The following is a 16,753-nucleotide window of genomic DNA, read 5'->3' on the forward strand; positions in this document are numbered from 1 at the left end:
TCTCGGTTGTCGGTTGCGAGGGGACGCGGTGCTGGTGAGCTGGCGAGATGGCAACTCTCCACTGCGTATGTTTCCTCCTGTTGTCCTACAGGCCACTATGAGTAGCTTAAGGAGCTTCCATCTCGGAGGTTAGCACAAATGGCCAAGGCCAGAGCCCGCAATCAAGTTAAGATTTTCCATTTCGCCATAAGGCAAATCAATGATACTGCATCCATCTCATGGCGTTGGGTACTTCCGAAGAAGCCAGTGCGCGGGGAGCTCGTGGACTTCGTGCCCTCCGACCGACATCTCGCCCTTGCCTCCCAGCCAGTTCCGGGCCGGCGTTGGGTATCCTGGCTATCGACGAGACGCGCCGCTTTTCGGGGTCCTATCGTCATCCCTAAAACGGAACGGCAAAACAGCCACGGGTTACCAGGGTGCTTATGTCGCTTGTTCGTGTTCTGTCGCGTCTATTATGTACAGCACGATTGTAGGTAGAGTGGCACGTTTCAGCGGGGGAATTAACCATGTTTCGTAATCGAGTATATCCGAGCCTGTCTTGAGCACGGGGAAAACGGTCCTGTGTGAGCGTGTGCAGGTAGAGGCGCAATTCAAGAGAAACCATGCCGGCATCTACTGAGAATTTGCGTACTGCGAGTCGATCTAAAGAAGCAGAAAAAGGTAGAAAGACAGCGTATATGACAGTTAGGTTGATGCAGTGTTCGTCATATGGTATCGAGACGAGAACAAGTTGTCTTTGTTGCGCACTTGTGTCAACAAGGGAGGAGGAGGGAGACCCGCGAATGGCTTCTGGACATGGGTACCAAAACTCGGCATGACAGAAAATGCGCCGCCACCGTATTCTGATTGATGTAATCGTGTCCGCCTGTACCTCGACGAATGTCGTATTCCCGGGTTGCGGGGAGAGCCTGAGCGCGCCGGCGCATCGCGCTTCAGTCAAGAGGAATACACCGCTTTAAGATTCCCGTCCTACCCTCCTCTGATCATGCCCATGCCCCATCAAGATTCAATCGCCGAGTTACCCTTCTGTACCCTGCGTGCGACCAGAAATAGGAGAAAACGCGGGGCAGTCACCGCCAGCGGTTGACCTAAGAAGCCGCGGCAAAGCGTTTCGCGCGGGCCTCCATCCTTGCTTTCTCAGCAGGGTCGGAAGTGGTTCCACTTCCCTGCTTTCTGGAACCGTTTCCACCTGGATTCACCCCGCCTTGTTGGCGGCCGCGACCGCGACCACCTTTGAAGCCCCGACCTCTCCGGCCGTTTCGTCCACCATTGTTGTGTCGTTTGGTGTCTCGGGCGTCCTGTTCACCTTCTCCACCGCGATCTCGTTTCGGCTTGCGCTCTGGTAGAGCCGAGTCGAGGCTGCCGGCCAGGTCGCCAGCATCGATGCCAAATCGCTTGGCACGCTCGGCCTTCCTCTTGGCCTCCTCATCGACGGTGTCGTTGGCGATGCCGAAGCGTTTGGAACGTTCGGCGCGCTTCCGAGCTTCCTCTGACGCGTCGGTCGCATCGAGATGGAGTGCGAAGTCCTCCTTAGGCTTTTCAGCCTCAGCCTCAGCCTCAGCCTCAACCTCAACCTCAACCTTAGCCTCAGCTTCTGCTTCAGTCTCAGTCTCCTTAGGCAACTCGGAAGCGTCGGCGGCAGGAGCAGACGCCGTTTCGGTCGCGGTCGCGGCGGGTGCGGGCACTGGAACAGCTGACTCTGGCTCAGGCTCGGACTGCTTCGCAGAAGCGGATTCGCTGTCGGGCGCAGGAGCAGCGGCCTGGGTAGCAACAGGAGCAGCCTTAGCAGGAGGCGGTTCGTCGTCCTCGGACCAGTGAATCTCGTCGTTCGCGTCGGGCGCAGGTGTTACAGGCTCAGGAGCAGCTATAGCGCAAATTTGTTTTGATTAGTCGACAAACCCGGCGCCATCGAAGACATGCCACAGGCAAGTTAAGGCGAGAGGAAAGTAAAACATGACGCGACATACAGGGCGCATTCTCTTTGTCGTTCTGGGTGAGACGAGCGACCAAGTCGGCCTTGTTGCCCGTGACTGACAGATTACGGCCCTGCAAGAGCTTTTTAAGCTCGGGCACCTTCATAGAATTGTAGTCGGCCATCGTAAGATCGGGGAGCCGTGATGTTTAGTTGGGTTTGTTGGTTGGGTTGGTCGGTAAGAGAATGAAGAGAAGAGATCGGTTAGATGTGTTAGAGTGGTTGGCAAAATAGCGACGGTATTGAGAGAGACAAACGATGGATGAAATGCAATCAATACGAGATGAGATGGGCAATATAAGGAGAAGATGGAAGGACAATGGTAGAAAAGAAAAATGGGAATGGAGGATTCTTCGTCAGCTTGACCAGCTGGGGGAGACAACAGGTGACAAAGACTGCGCTGCGCAAAGTGCATTGGATGGAGGTAGTGCGCAGAAGGCGTGGACGTGGAAGCGCGTAGGTACCTCAGCTCAGAAGGATGTCTTCCAATTGAAATAGTTATTAAGGTACCTAGGTACCTTACACACGGAGTACTTTTTCAGTACTTTTTCAGCTCAATCGCGGACAATTGCTACCTATCTCTAGTATTTAATAGTAATCTAAGTACCTGACTAGTATATAAGTACCTTATAGAGATACGGTACCTTTTTATTTAATTAATTCAGGTTTATTAAAGTCCGTATATAACCCTAAAGTTATAATAGACTGTTTAGAGGTATCGAAAGGTATAGGATATACTACCACCACTATCGGTTAGGAAAAGCACTAGGAGTATTTATTTAGGAAATACCACGTACGCCCTACCCTTATACTTTAGTAAATCCTTTCTTTAGAAAAAACCTTACGGAAAGAACCTAAGAGCCTAGGTAGCCCCCTATACCTTTCTTCCCCCCTTTATAATAACCCTATACTGGTAGTAGCTTAGTAAGGAATCCCCTTCCTTAGGCTATTCTGCTATCCCGATAAGGATAGGTCCCTAGGCTATCGGTTATCTACTTAGTAAGGGTTTAGGGGCTACTACTAGCCCCCTTTACCTAAGGTACATACCTATCCGAAAATAGGTTAGGGGGGAGTAGGATTCGAACCTACGACCTCTTATTAGGGATTAAGAGGCTAGTCCAGGTGGTGTACTACTCCACTATCCCCCCAGATACGGTACCTATACAGTCCAGTAGCACCTTCATACGATTTGGCCAACTTGACCGCACAGGGGCCGCTACTAAGTACCTTAGGTACCTTAAGGTACCTAAGGTACTTATGTATGTACATAGGTACGCAGCACAAAACAGTACCTACACTGTAAGCTAGAGCCAGGGAGCAGCTTCCCCGGATCCCTGGCTGGCCCAGCAGCGGGCCATTTGTCGGGCAGGAGCAAAAGGGTTGCAGTTGCTCCACATACATCATGGATAAAAAGGTTCTCGACTGGACGGCAAAGTACGGAATATTGACAAGGTAATTACTTCGTATCCGTACAACGTAAGGTACATGTACTCGTGGCCAGCATCGTCGTCCAGCTGGGCTGTACGTAGGTACTCCTTGTCCTGCCAAGGGATGGACGATGCTTTTTGTAACGACACCCGAAATCTCAACTTTTGTCCTTACATCTCCTCTCCAACCCCGATTCTAGAGTGCCAAAAACTATTGTTCGCATCTTTTTACTTTCTAAAGCTTCGCCGCTTTCCGTGGACGAAGTGCTGAAGGTTTGGCCCCAACTGACACAATCCACGACCACGACCACGAACCAGTCGATCCTCGTGGCATCGTTCCCACTGCAACCGCACCCTTGCTAGATGGCCTAGGTCCAGGCTTCAGAGCAACACGGGCTCTTTCGAGTCGGCTGCTCTCAGTTTTCACTACTTCATTTCTTTCCTTCGTTTCTCACTACTCTAGCCACACCCGTGGCTTCTTGCCAGGACCTTGTTTTCTTCGCGGATTTGCCGTCGGATTACGAAACGGTTTCATCGAGCGTCTGTTTTCCAGGGCAAGGAGAGGCCGTATAATACAAATCGCAGTTTTTCGAAATGGTTACGCGACGCATTGTGAGTTAGCTCCGACGAACTGAGTGTTCGAGTCCTCGTCATTGTCGTCGACAGATTGAAAACCTGACTCCTTCCCAACTCTGACAGGTCCGCGCCCTCGTCCAGCTGGCGATCGCCAGCGTCTGCAGCTTCTTCTTCATCGTCTTCCTCGATCGCAAGTTCAGAGTCCTCCCCAAAGCCATCCACAATTACATGCCCCAACACAACCATGGCCTGATAGTCACCGACGTCACCATTGCCCAGTGCTCGGCCATGAATCCCTTCGCCTCATGTAAATTAGACCCGGAGAAGTGGCAGCGTATTGAAAAGGACCTCTACCTTGGCAAGAAGTGGGCCAGCCACGCTTATTTACACGTCGCCCGTAAAAAGGAGGAAGATTTGCTTGCAGACGACAAGATAGTTCTCGACATGTCGGTGGGGAGGTTGGATCCGACCAACACGGGCATCCACGGCGACGATGAGGAGACATGGGAAGCGCGGCCGCTTGGTCTCTGGGTGAAACGAACATCCAATCACAAACTGGGCGATTCCAAGGAAACTGTGACCACCGTCGACGTCTTGTTTGGTGATGATGTCGTCGAGGCACGCGATGGTTGGTCCATGGCCGGCGGGACACCTCTGCTGCTTTCTGGGGCTGATGATATCCCGGCGCCTTATCTCACCATCCGCCGCGGAACCCAAAAGGGCCCAGTAAAGCCCCAACCCCGCATTCCCGAGAACGGGAAGTTCAAGATCATGCAGATCGCCGATCTCCATCTGAGTACCGGCGTCGGAAGATGTCGCGATGCCGTTCCCGACAGTTACAACGACGGCGAATGTGACGCGGATCCGAGGACACTGGACTTCATGGCCAGGATCCTCGACGAAGAGAAGCCCAATCTGGTCGTCCTGACGGGTGACCAAGTCAACGGGGAGACGGCACCTGACGCACAATCGGTACGTGGCGCATCGCCTCACCTCGCCTCGCCATTCTTCGCCTCGGGCACTGCGCAATGGCTTGTTTTTCTCCCTTCCGTTTTCCTTTCCTTTCTTTCCCTGTTTTTCTTTCTTTTTCACGCCCCTATGGACTGACTTGCTGACCCCGTGACAGGCCATCTTCAAGTTTGCCCAGATCCTGATCAAGCGCAAGATACCGTATGCCGCCATCTTCGGCAACCACGATGACGAGGGTTCGCTTGCGCGTGGGGCGCAGATGAACATCCTCGAATCTCTGCCTTATTCCCTTTCCCGCGCAGGTCCGGACGATATCGATGGCGTCGGAAATTATTACGTTGAGGTCCTCGCTCGTGGCAAGTCGGACCACTCTGCTCTGACGCTATATCTTCTCGATTCGCATTCCTACTCGCCCAACGAGCGCGCGTATCGTGGCTACGATTGGATCAAGGCAAACCAAATCGAGTGGTTCAAGAACACGGCAAATAGGCTCAAGAAGAAACACAAGGAATACACGCATACGCACATGGACCTGGCCTTTATTCATATTCCGCTGCCGGAATATCGTGATTCCCACAATCGCATCAAGGGTGACTGGCGAGAAGGTGTTACGGCGCCATACTTCAACTCGGGATTCCGAGATGTCCTGGTGGAGCAAGGCGTTCTCATGGTCAGCTGCGGACAGTACGTTTCTACCCCGCTTCCATTCTCCATCAAAACTTAACTTTACTTCACCTGCTTCAAATCCGCGACTCGGGCTTCAATTGGCTGGGTTCTATGTGGCGGGGGAGTGATAACAAAGCTGACTCGATATTGTAGTGACCACGTCAACGATTACTGTGCTCTTTCCGTCGACGGGGATCAGAAGCCCGCCCTGTGGATGTGTTACGGAGGTGGTGCTGGTTTCGGCGGCTACGCAGGGTACGGCGGTTATCACCGTCGCGTACGACTGTTCGACGTCGACATGAATCAAGCGCGGATCCGGACTTGGAAAAGGCTCGAATACGGGGACGTTGAAAGTCGCATCGACGAACAAATCATTGTGGATGCAGGGAAGCTGGTGTTACCGGCGGAGCATTGAAGGGCATGAACGGGCCCTTTTTATTTATCCTTCTTCTTGCTTTGTTTCTCTGGCAACTGTCGCTCCTTGACCCTTGACAATTTCATGAGGGTTGGTTGGAATAATTGGCGTTCGGATGGATGGTGGTCACCTTATGCGCCGGAATGCACAAGAGGGACTTGTTTGATTTCTTCAAGGTCGCAACTCCAAATCTGCGATTTCATGCCAGTCTCCTGAATCTCATTCATGTCCATATCTTGTGGGAAGTCCTTCTCTTGAAGTCTACGAGAGTCGTGATAAAAGTGATAATCCATGCGAGCACCTGCTAGGTGGAATGAAGTTGACCGGGGTTCACAAAATGATCTGCAGGCGTATGACGCAGGTTTGATCGACATCAGGGTCTCCTTTACGGATAGGTACTGCCCGAGCTTATCATGCCCCCTCTTTCCCGTGTTCTGGTCTCGTTCAAAGAGTCTTACTTCAAAATCAGAGTCCTGCCTACACTTGAAGCCAGGACGTATAGTACAAGTCTTCCCACGTTGTGAAGTTTGTCTAGAGCAAATAAGATGAGCCGAAGGGTGGGAATGTGGGAATGCACTGTAGGTACTATGTACGACGTAAGAAGTCGTTAATTGAAGATGTCCGGAGAGTTTCCCGGTGGTTTGGAAGGGGGGGGGTTCCGTATCTCCGATGGATCTTGACGTGTGGGGGTGAAAGGGAGAATCGTCAGCTTACTGCCGGACCTGTACTCTTTAATAACGCGAATACGCCGCTAAAGAAGGTTAAAGATGCACATTCCATTGAGTGGGGGCTGGATCCGACGTCGCATTTTTAATTATTTTCCTTTCCCTTTTTTTCCCCTCTGGTAGAAAAAAAGAAAATGGGACAAGAGGAAGCCGTGGACCGAAAAACGCCCCATAATCGCCAAGTCCTGAACCGCGAGGTGGGTCAGAGCCCCATTAGCCGCACGTCTGGGGCGCCGACGTCATATCGACTTCATGTGTGAAAACCTAAGGCATACAGAACGGAAGAGGACTTCGTAATGCCATAAATATATCAGAGCCGAATGGTTTACTGTTTTCTCGTGTATCGGGACTAGATGCAAAAGATAGCATGACGTTTGACTTTATGCGATCAGGAAGAAATGGAGGACCTTCCCCCCCCCGGTGACTTCGGGTTTTGCCATTGCTTGCGTTTATGTCTCTTCTTTCTTATTTCCCTGCTCTGCTGCAGAGACAAAACAGATGGACGGAAAAACAGCATCGAGGGACACAAGTTGACAGCGAGATGAAATGGAACTCTAAACTGGCACCGACAGCTGGACCAGGTCCATCAACGTCCTATTGCCGCCAGGTCATGGAATAGAGGGATTCTTTTCCCTACTTTGTATCAGGCGGATAATCACGCCCATGACATCAGGAGATAGCCATGCTCCTGGGAGTCGGGGTTCGGTCTTGAGAAATTGAGCTTGCTTCGTCTGCCCTTCCTCCTTTGTTGCTGGTGTCGCTGTTCTTCTCGTTCTTTATTCTATAGTGATTAAAAATTGATTCTGCATCCTTAATCTTTTCCCTTTTATTTGCTCCTTGGCTACGAGTCTCTCGGGACCAGCCAATCATTTCTGTCCCAGTTTCTGGGACTAGGGCTACAGTGTCTTGAAGTTGCGTAAACACCTTCACCCGCAATGGAAACAGCATTATCGCATATCCAGCCCAATGACATGCTCAACGACACATATTTTCGGTGATATGAGGATCATCCACAATGGTTCGTGTCACTCTATCGAGTAGCTCCAACTCACCGAATACTCTACGTAACGGAAGCCCAATTCCGTGGGATAGCACTGCCGTTAATAATACATGTACATGAATCAAGAGATGATGAAAGGCAAATAAATGTGCTCTGCCTTTGCTTTGTGTCTTGCTAACATTTATCACATTTATCACACGGCACCAACTCGCAATAACTCACCTTGGTGTCATACGGCGGCTGCCACAGCACGACATCGTACTTTCAGAGGGCACGAAACGAGAGCGAGAAGGTTTTATTTTTCTAATCGTTCAATTCTTTCGCATCGGGCCTCATCTGTCTCATAATCATGACGAGCTAGCTAGAATACACCCTTCCTGTCCCGGATGGGTAGGACGGGGGAAACATTATGCGAGTGAAGCGCAAGTCTCCGAGAGAAGAGGGAAAACTACGACGCCAGGATCCCAAGTGGAAGCGTTGGGGTTAGTTATCAACAAAAGAAAAAGTAGCAAAACCCGAAAACCCGTCCAACTCCGATGACTTTTCTGGTATCCCGTTTTATTCAACCCTTGATCCCCAACTTTAGTCAACCTCCTCCATGGCGCTGTCGCCCGTCTCCGTGGTGGTTGCGGCCGCGGCAGGAATCTCCTCGGCAGCCTTCTCCTCGCCCTCCTCGATGTTGAGGCCGATCTGGACGAGCTTGTGGATGCGCTCGGCGAAGCTGGCGGGCTCCTCGATGGTGAAGCCAGAGACGAGAAGCGAGGTCTCGAACAGGAGCTGGACAATCGACTTGACAGTGCGGTCGTTCTCGCCATCCTCCTCGACCTTCTTCTTGAGCTCCTTGATGATGGGGCTCTTGGGAGAAATCTCGAAGGTCTTCTTGGAAGACATGTAAGAGGACATGGAGGTGTCACGAAGGGCCTGGGCCTTCATGATACGCTCCATGTTGGCGGACCAGCCGAACTGGCCAGTGCGGATGGCGCAGGGGGCGCCGACGAGCTTGTGGCTGACAACAACCTTCTCGACCTTATCGCCGAGGACGTTCTTGAGCGACTTGGCCAGGGACTCGTACTCCTTCTCCTCGGCCTCACGCTGCGTCTTCTCCTCCTCGGTCTCCTCGAGCTCGAAGTCCTTGGTGATATCGACAAGCTTCTTTCCCTCGAACTCCTTGAGCTGAGTCATGGCGTACTCATCAATGGGGTCAACGAGGAACAGAACTTCAAAGTTCTTCTCCTTGAGCGAGTCGAGGAAAGGCGACTTGGAGACGGCCTTGAGCGACTCGCCAGTGATGTAGTACATGTTCTTCTGAACCTCGGGCATGCGAGTGACGTAGTCGGCAAGCGAGGTCTGCTCATCACCCGACTTGGTCGAGTTGAAGCGGAGGAGCTTGGCCAGAGTGGCACGGTTCTGCGAGTCCTCGTGGATGCCGAGCTTGATGTTCTTGGAGAAGGCAGAGTAGAACTTGTCGAACTGCTCTTTGTCCTCGGCAATCTCGGTGAACAGCTCGAGGGCCTTCTTGACAATGTTCTTCTTGATGACCTTCATGATCTTGTTCTGCTGGAGGGTCTCACGAGACAAGTTGAGGGGCAGGTCCTCGGAGTCGACGACACCCTTAATGAAGGAGAGCCACTCGGGGATGAGGTCGGTGGCATCGTCGGTGATGAACACGCGGCGGACGTAGAGCTTGATGTTGTTCTTGGTCTTCTTGGTCTCGAAGAGGTCGAAGGGAGCACGCTTGGGCACGAAGAGGATGGCGCGGAACTCGAGCTGACCCTCCACGGAGAAGTGCTTGACACCCAGGTGGTCCTCCCAGTCGTTGGAGAGCGACTTGTAGAAGGACGCGTACTCCTCCTGGGTGATGTCCTGAGGGTTACGGGTCCAGATGGGCTTCTGCTTGTTGAGCTCCTCCTCCTCAATCTTGGTCTCCTTGACCTTCTTGGTCTTGGGCTTCTTCTCCTTGTCCTCCTCCTCATCGTCGACCTCCTCGATCTTGGGCTTCTTGTCATCGTCATCAGCGGTGGTCTCCTCGGCCTCCTCATCCGGGACCTCCGTCTCAGTCTCCTTGAGGACGTGGAGGTAGATGGGGTAGGAGATGAACTCGGAGTGCTTCTTGATGACCTCCTTGATCTTGGACTCGTTCAGGTACTCAGTCTGCTCATCCTTCAGGTGGAGGATAATCTTGGTACCACGACCGAGCTGCTCACCCTCGGTGTCGGGGGAGATGGAGAAGGTGCCACCGGCGCTCGACTCCCAGATGTACTGCTCATCATCGTTGTGCTTGGAGATGACGGTCACCTTGTCGGCGACGAGATAGGCGGAGTAGAAACCGACACCAAACTGGCCGATCATGGAGATATCAGCACCGGCAGTCAGGGCCTCCATGAACTGCTTGGTGCCAGAGCGGGCGATGGTGCCCAGGTTGTTGACGAGGTCCTACAAAAAACTGCGTCAGCAAAACGTCTGCAACAACAGGCAAAAGGAAGGAAAATGACTTACAGCCTTAGTAAAGCCGATACCGGTGTCTTGAATGGTCAGGGTCTTGTTCTCCTTGTTGGGAATGATGTCGATGCGGAGATCCTTGCCCGAGTCGAGCTTGCTGGGATCGGAGAGAGACTCATAGCGGATCTTGTCAAGGGCATCGGAGGCATTGGAGATCAGTTCACGGAGGAAGATCTCCTTGTTGGAGTAGACGGTGTTGATGATGAGAGAGAGAAGCTGAGAGATCTCAGCCTGGAACTCGAAAGTCTCTGACATCTTGGCTAATATGACGAGTTCGTCACTATGGAGGATCTGTGAATGTGGCGTGTTAGCTCCTATTGCTCAGATGAAGGTGTAGTAGTATATGATGAGACCAGAGACGTGATATCCAAGACACCGGTTGCAACCTCAAACCCGTTGCACGGTACAGGCTAACTTCTCTCAACGGTTGGGCAAAGAAGAGAATGAAGTAGGGAGCAAAGCCTGCCTTACCTTGAGAGGGGTATAGTTGAGGGAAGGTTTCGCAGACTGTTTCGCAGACTGTTTGTATGCGCTATCTCACAGGTGAGATAACTCTGCGGGCGGATTGATGTGATGGAGGAGAGAGAGAGTAGTAGTCGGATGAAGAGAAATCGAAGATGAAGATTGAGAAAAAGTTGGTGGGAGGAGGAAAGAAAAAGACGTGAGGAACAGCGCAGGCGAGGAGGATAAAAATGATGGAGCTACGAGTAGGTACCTACCTATGGAACCCCTTGGAGGTGACCGGGAAATTCTATGCGATTCTATGCCCTCCCATCTTCCAGACCCTTCTCTCCTTCCCTTGGTGCCACTATAGCAACGGCATGACTTTTTGATTGGCTAGTTTCACCGGACTCGGTGGAGTTCCTGCGGCTTGTAAGGGACCTTCTAGTAAAAACCAGGCGGCAAGTACCAGAAGGAGCTGCGAGGCAACGGGCGATTCTTTCTTGTCTGAAACTTTCGAACCGATTCTTTCGACTTTTCTCTACCTTATACCTCCTTGACTCCTCATACTCCGCACAAGGTACGACATTCGAAGCACGAATACCCAAGGTAGGTAGATAATATCTACCTTAGTGTACGAAGTAATTCTTCCCGTATCCATCAATGTTTCCATATCCGAATTCTTTCCTTTCGAGGGAGAGGGTACTAGCCTTGAGTGGGCCTGTCACCCCTCCTCAATCTTCGTTCACCTTCTCTCCCCCCTCATGGCGGTGAGAGCTGCAAGGCTGAGAGCGCCGCAATGCCACTGTCACCGTGCCGTGCCCCACTGTGCACCAGTCAATGTGGGGTCGCTTTCTGCCTCGGCCGGTGCCTCCTCATTGGGTTCAAGATAGCCCTGAGGAAAGGGGACAGTCACCACGCAGAGGTTTGGAGCCCATTTGTACGAAGTACCTACGCATCAAAGAAGTAAAGTGTCCGTTCGATTTCGTGCCTGGCTGTCCATTACGCCTCAATTTCCGGTCCTATGATTCGATGTATTACTCCGTATGGGTACAACTTTAACCTCACATGTGAAGTTAACCTGCAGGAACCTGCCAAACCGGGATGAAGTTCCATGTGACGCAAGAAGCCTATTGGTCTATTCTTCACCCGTTCAACTCTTTCGGGTGTAACTGCTCTTCGACAGCGAATCCCTATTATGTGGAAACTAATGGCAAACCACGCTTTCGGTAGCTTTAAACTTGAGGGGTATATACTGAGTATGGTCTGTACGAAGCACGTAGGCAACGTGTCAGTTATGTTGGCCAAAAACCTCACTATAAGCTGTCTATCTCGTCTATTATGGTATTATTACCCTCTTTCTTGCTTCGACATGACGTTTCCTAGTTGTCTATACTTTCGGTCCGCATATAGTAATCCAAAGTCGTCCTCCCGCCATTCCCGCCGGTCTCTTCCTTCCAGTATTTCCATTACTTCCCCTACCACGATAACATGATCCTTGACGGGGATCAAGCCATGAAGCGGAGCATCGTCTATGACCTTACACCTAATAATGTACAAAATGCCCTCGCCTCTCAAGATCGGCGCTTCGTTAGCGCCCATCTCGGCCTCGCAGCCTGGGCTCCCTTCCTCGTCACCTATGATGCGAGATCCGGCCCCCGCCACGAGCCCTTGAAACACGTGTTGGCCCTCGGCATTGCCTCGCGTGAACCAGTCTGCTACTTTCGCGCCCTCGACGCCGTCCTCCAGGATGTGGACGTTGAAGTGTCTACTCTTCTGCACGGCCGACAACGTTCGGCTGGGCGTTGCGATGTTGAAGGTCACGAGCGGCGTCGGCTGTAAAGAAAGTGATGTGAAGGAGGACATGGTCATGCCGCGAGGGTTGCCTTCGGTACCCGGCCCAGCTGGTTCGGTAGACGTGCAGACGACCACCGAGTGCGTCACCAGGCGCATGAGCGAGCGAAATTTTTCGGAAATCGGTTCTCTTGTGGTAGAGTCATGGGACGAAGTTGGATGGACTGATGGGCGCTCGGGAGGCGTACTATGCCAATCTGACGAAAACCGATGTGTGGAGGTAGAGAGGTGCCGACGGCCATCTGCTTTGGGAACTTATAGTCAACACCACAGCCGCTCAAGCGGGCCTCTGGGTCAGGGCATCTGACGCGAAAAGATAAAGTACACACGTACCTCCTCTACGCGAAGTGGCCTGGCCTATACTGCGTGGTCGGGTGAAAGTTGCAGAGTGCCGCATACAAAGCGTGGATGCATGGTGTTGCCGAAATCGCGACGCGGTTCTGGATGACGTGATGCTCGTGGACTCGGCTGCCATACGCAGCGCTCGATAACTGTTCATCGCATCGTACTTCTGATCCGTACTTGTCCGACCATATCTAACCCGCGTAATGGGCAATTGCTGTGGTTCTTCTTTTCTTTTCTTTTCTTTTCTTTCTGCCCTGGTTGACGTTATCCCGAAACTCGGATATAATCTGCGAAGCCCTCGGGGACTTTTTTCTGTAGGTACGTCCAGCCATGGCGGCTTTCCGTCGACTAGTTGTCTTATCGATAAGATTTGGGGGGGGGGGGGGGGGGGGGTTGGTGCTCGGGCCATTCGGAGACATGATTGGACCGTCTTGCTGCCACCCCCCCTGGAAGTAGCTCACCGACGCGGCGGAAATTTTGACAGCTTCCGAGTTTCGCGCTTCCAGTGACACCATTCGACAAAAGACAGGGTCAAGCATCATCACAGTTTGACCGTGTACCCAGACGTTTGACCAGTGCCCAAGGAAACGAGGCGGATACGACTTCCTCCTCTCTATTCCTTTACTTTTTCCTATACCCGTCAGCCGTGCAGCGTAACTAGCGACAACCTGCGTTGTTGCAGGCCACCAGCCATTCGACATGGCTCACTTCCTCCCCTCCACCCTCGCCCGTCGACCTACTTCGACGTCTGGCCTCCTACAATCACAACTCAACTCGGCCCTGTCCCCGTCAAGAACACATGGCCCCTCCTCACTGCGGAATGCCGCCGCCGGTGCATGCCAAACCCGATCCGCGACGTACGTCCACCGCCCGCGGCGACCCTACACCTTCACCCAACTCATCCAACTCACCGACGGGTCCACCTTCACTGTGCGCACCACCTCGCCCGTCGCCATGCACCGCGCCGACAAGGACTCGCGCAACCACATGTTGTGGCAGCCGAGTGAGAAGAGTCTCAAGAACATCGAACTCGACGAGGCCGGTAAACTCGCCGCCTTCCGGCAGCGTTTCGGCCGCGGGTTCGACCTTGCAGATGCCAAAGAGACCGCCGAAGGCGCCGATGAGGCATCCTCTAAGGAGGCGGCGGATGGAAAGGAGGAAACATTTGACTTGGGTGATCTCATCAGTGGCTACGCCCCGGCTGTGACCCAGGCAGCACCCAAGATCCATAGAGCGGCGGGCAAGGGAAAGAAGAAGTAATCTGATGGAAGGGCATTACTCGATGTATGTGCTTGGGGCGTGGAGGCTCAAATGGGAAATAGGTTGAAGCCGGAAGGTGCGCCGGATCAACGCTTCGAGGTGTGAAGTGTGAGCCTCTCGAGAATGCGAAGATTAGCCAAAGAATGCGTTGAATGGTGCATTGTACGATGGAAGCCCGGCGATAGGGAGTCTACTGTCTTATATATGTACAATACTACTTCCCACAGAAGGAACAACATTACGTCTGTGCAAGTTGCATGGTAATCCCATTGCCTCCTAAGAGAAGTCGTTGGCTCTCACTCTTTCCCCCCTCGCCCCCCCCCCCTCTCCCTTTTTTTCTTTTTCTGTGACATACCTCAGTCGAATGCCTACCCTATTTGGTGCCGTCAAAAAAACAACCCCATGCAATAGACAGTCGGCAAGAACGCATGGAAGAAGACAACCAATGTAGATGACATGTTGGCTGCCGCCTATACGAACGCCTAGTCCGAGTCGTCATTGATCGTAGCACGGGCACGGTCGATGGCCGTATGCCCCGGGGGCTTGGGATTAGATGAACCTCCTATGACCGGAGGGCGGTAGAAAGCAGACTCGTCATCTTCCGCGTCGAGCTGCATCAGGAACGTCTCCCACTTCTCAATCAACTACGCTCACGTTAGCCAAGTTCGGTTGCAATGTGGCAGGAGGGTAAAACGCACCTCTTTCTGGGCCTCAACCGCACTCTCCAAGAAGGTCTCAACCCCGCTCTTGAAGTCCTCGACCTTCTCCTTTTCGAAGCGATCCAACTCGGCCCGCATCAGACGGCCCATCTCCTCGAAGAGCACCCTCGCGTGGTGGCACTTCCGCTCTGCTTCGGCAACCTCGGCGCCCATCTGGTGAAGGCGATCTTGCTGGCTCTTTCCCTGACGGAGGAGTTTTTCCTGTGTGCTCTTTTTCTTCTGGAGCTCCAACTCGGCGGCATGCCACGAATAAAATGCCTTTTGACGTTGGCTGAAAGCCTGCTTGACCGAGCCGATGAGGCGAATGTATTCTTCGATAATAATACCAAACGTTAACACGTCTTGCTGGGCTTGACGGTCGTAAACATCCCTGATAGTGAGTTGCAGTTCGGAAAGGGCATCGAGAGGGCCGGAAAGAGATGGCGACAGCTCAACAGTTGAAAGAGCATGCAGAGATGCGGAGAAGTCATTCGCTGCTTCCGCCATCGCCTTTCGTTGAGTAACCATACTCTCCATGGTCTTGAGCAGCGCCTTGAGTTGGTTTTCCAGCGCATCGAGGTAAATCCTCCGATCGTGGAACCACTGGGTGTATGCAGTTAGCACCTGCCTGGTAGAGTAGAGTAGGATAGATAGGCCGCAAAACATACATCGTCCTGTTCGACGAATTTACTGCCGCCACCGACGTTTAGGCCGAGGCTACCAAAGACACCCTTGCTCTCCCCGGGGTTCCGGTCTCTGCGCTCCTTGTGCTTGACGTCCACATTAAACGACTCGCTCTCCAAGAAGATCTTCAGGTCCGCATCATGCTGCAGGGTCGGGTGCGCAGCAATCTTGTTTAACATCTTCTCCAGCGCCGCCCTGCGGCTCTCCACGAAATTGGTATCGAACCGACCAACAGCCTGTTTCTCTGGCGGAGGCGGCACAACGATGCCGGGATTGTTCCCATGAAGCGTGTTGTAGAGCCATAAGAAATCGCGATAACGCCGCTTCACTTCGAACTCGGACTCCTTGTAAGCTTTTGATGTTGTCTGGGGAACATAACGTGACATCTTATTAGCCATCACGGTGTCACGAACGGAACCACACCACCGAACAAGCCAGCCACGCTCTTCTTACCTTCGTCCGCACAGCGTACTGTACATGCGAGCTTGTAAAGTCGCCGACCTTATGCGGGTCGCCAACGGTGATATGGAAGGTCGGCTTGCTGGCCTGCTCAATGCTGACGCCCGGGTTGGTCGTGGTCCTCACAGGGCTCGGTTGTGCGGGTGGAACGGGAGGCGGTTCTCTCGGTCCCGTCGGAAGGTTGAACTGGTCATCGTCGTCATCAATGCGATGGGGGTCTGCTGGGCCCATGCGCCGGGCCTGCCGGGGCGGCATCGTGGTACGGATGACCATGTCTTCCTTCTGCGGGGGGGCTGGAGGCGCATCTTGGTTGGGCTCAGGACTGCTATCGGTCGTTGCGCCGCCCAGGGGGCCCAATGGACCAAGTGGATCGTCGTCATCGACAGCTTCAAGGCGAGTGGGTTGGGCTACCAGCCGTCTGGGCGCTGTACGCGAGGGTCGAGCAGAGGTAGCGGGAGCAGACGAGTTCCCGTCATCCTGCGACGGCTCAGCGGAAGTGGTTGTTGGAGCCTGAGCCGACTGCGAAGTGGCCGCGGAATCGCCCCAAGGCGATTCCTCAAGGGGATCCATCTGGACGAAGTAATCGCAAGTCGATTCCAGTGATGACGATCAAGGATGGTTGTAGAAAGCGAGATGAAGTTGGCGTTTGTGCAAGTCGCTGGATTGGTGGGATGTTCTGGTGATGGACGACGTGCTTGCCCGCATTCCGCAGGCAGCTGACGCCACTGAAATGACCAGCCACACTTTCTGAACAGGAGGTCAC

At 53.0% G+C, this 16,753-nt stretch overlaps 6 protein-coding genes and 1 non-coding gene across 7 annotated transcripts; 2 read left to right on the forward strand and 5 right to left on the reverse strand.

Annotated features, from left to right (window-relative positions):
* Window positions 1-1,088: 1,088 nt before the first annotated feature.
* Window positions 1,089-2,097, reverse strand: SODALDRAFT_320859 (hypothetical protein; the record flags this gene model as incomplete). The annotated part of the gene is made up of 2 exons (XM_028609570.1): window positions 1,089-1,864; window positions 1,968-2,097. 2 exons carry the CDS (start codon window positions 2,095-2,097, stop codon window positions 1,089-1,091), a joined length of 906 nt encoding a protein of 301 aa, XP_028463358.1.
* A 939-nt stretch (window positions 2,098-3,036) lies between these two features.
* Window positions 3,037-3,120, reverse strand: SODALDRAFT_t191. Its single transcript has one exon. It is a non-coding gene; the product is annotated as a tRNA-Lys (tRNA).
* A 408-nt stretch (window positions 3,121-3,528) lies between these two features.
* SODALDRAFT_328917 (phosphatase DCR2) lies at window positions 3,529-6,504 on the forward strand. Its single transcript, XM_028610801.1, has 4 exons — window positions 3,529-4,011; window positions 4,099-4,947; window positions 5,102-5,628; window positions 5,764-6,504. Exons 1-4 carry the CDS (start codon window positions 3,994-3,996, stop codon window positions 6,023-6,025), a joined length of 1,656 nt encoding a protein of 551 aa, XP_028463359.1. The 5' UTR covers window positions 3,529-3,993; the 3' UTR covers window positions 6,026-6,504.
* Window positions 6,505-8,332: 1,828 nt separating this feature from the next.
* On the reverse strand, window positions 8,333-10,504 carry SODALDRAFT_320861 (HSP90-domain-containing protein; the record flags this gene model as incomplete). The annotated part of the gene is made up of 2 exons (XM_028609571.1): window positions 8,333-10,183; window positions 10,247-10,504. The coding sequence occupies 2 exons, from the start codon at window positions 10,502-10,504 to the stop codon at window positions 8,333-8,335; spliced, it is 2,109 nt and encodes a 702-aa protein (XP_028463360.1).
* A 1,536-nt stretch (window positions 10,505-12,040) lies between these two features.
* On the reverse strand, window positions 12,041-13,878 carry SODALDRAFT_320862 (hypothetical protein; the record flags this gene model as incomplete). Its single annotated transcript, XM_028609572.1, has 4 exons — window positions 12,041-12,786; window positions 12,878-12,906; window positions 12,944-13,080; window positions 13,801-13,878. 4 exons carry the CDS (start codon window positions 13,876-13,878, stop codon window positions 12,041-12,043), a joined length of 990 nt encoding a protein of 329 aa, XP_028463361.1.
* On the forward strand, window positions 13,394-14,453 carry SODALDRAFT_328920 (hypothetical protein). Its single transcript, XM_028610802.1, has one exon. The coding sequence runs from the start codon at window positions 13,589-13,591 to the stop codon at window positions 14,147-14,149; it is 561 nt and encodes a 186-aa protein (XP_028463362.1). The 5' UTR covers window positions 13,394-13,588; the 3' UTR covers window positions 14,150-14,453.
* A 178-nt stretch (window positions 14,454-14,631) lies between these two features.
* SODALDRAFT_284281 (vacuolar sorting protein) lies at window positions 14,632-16,560 on the reverse strand (the record flags this gene model as incomplete). The annotated part of the gene is made up of 4 exons (XM_028608457.1): window positions 14,632-14,793; window positions 14,848-15,450; window positions 15,516-15,896; window positions 15,985-16,560. 4 exons carry the CDS (start codon window positions 16,558-16,560, stop codon window positions 14,632-14,634), a joined length of 1,722 nt encoding a protein of 573 aa, XP_028463363.1.
* Between the last annotated feature and the right edge of the window lie 193 nt (window positions 16,561-16,753).

Source organism: Sodiomyces alkalinus, assembly GCF_003711515.1.
Source record: "Sodiomyces alkalinus F11 unplaced genomic scaffold SODALscaffold_11, whole genome shotgun sequence".
Taxonomy (NCBI): domain Eukaryota; kingdom Fungi; phylum Ascomycota; class Sordariomycetes; order Glomerellales; family Plectosphaerellaceae; genus Sodiomyces; species Sodiomyces alkalinus.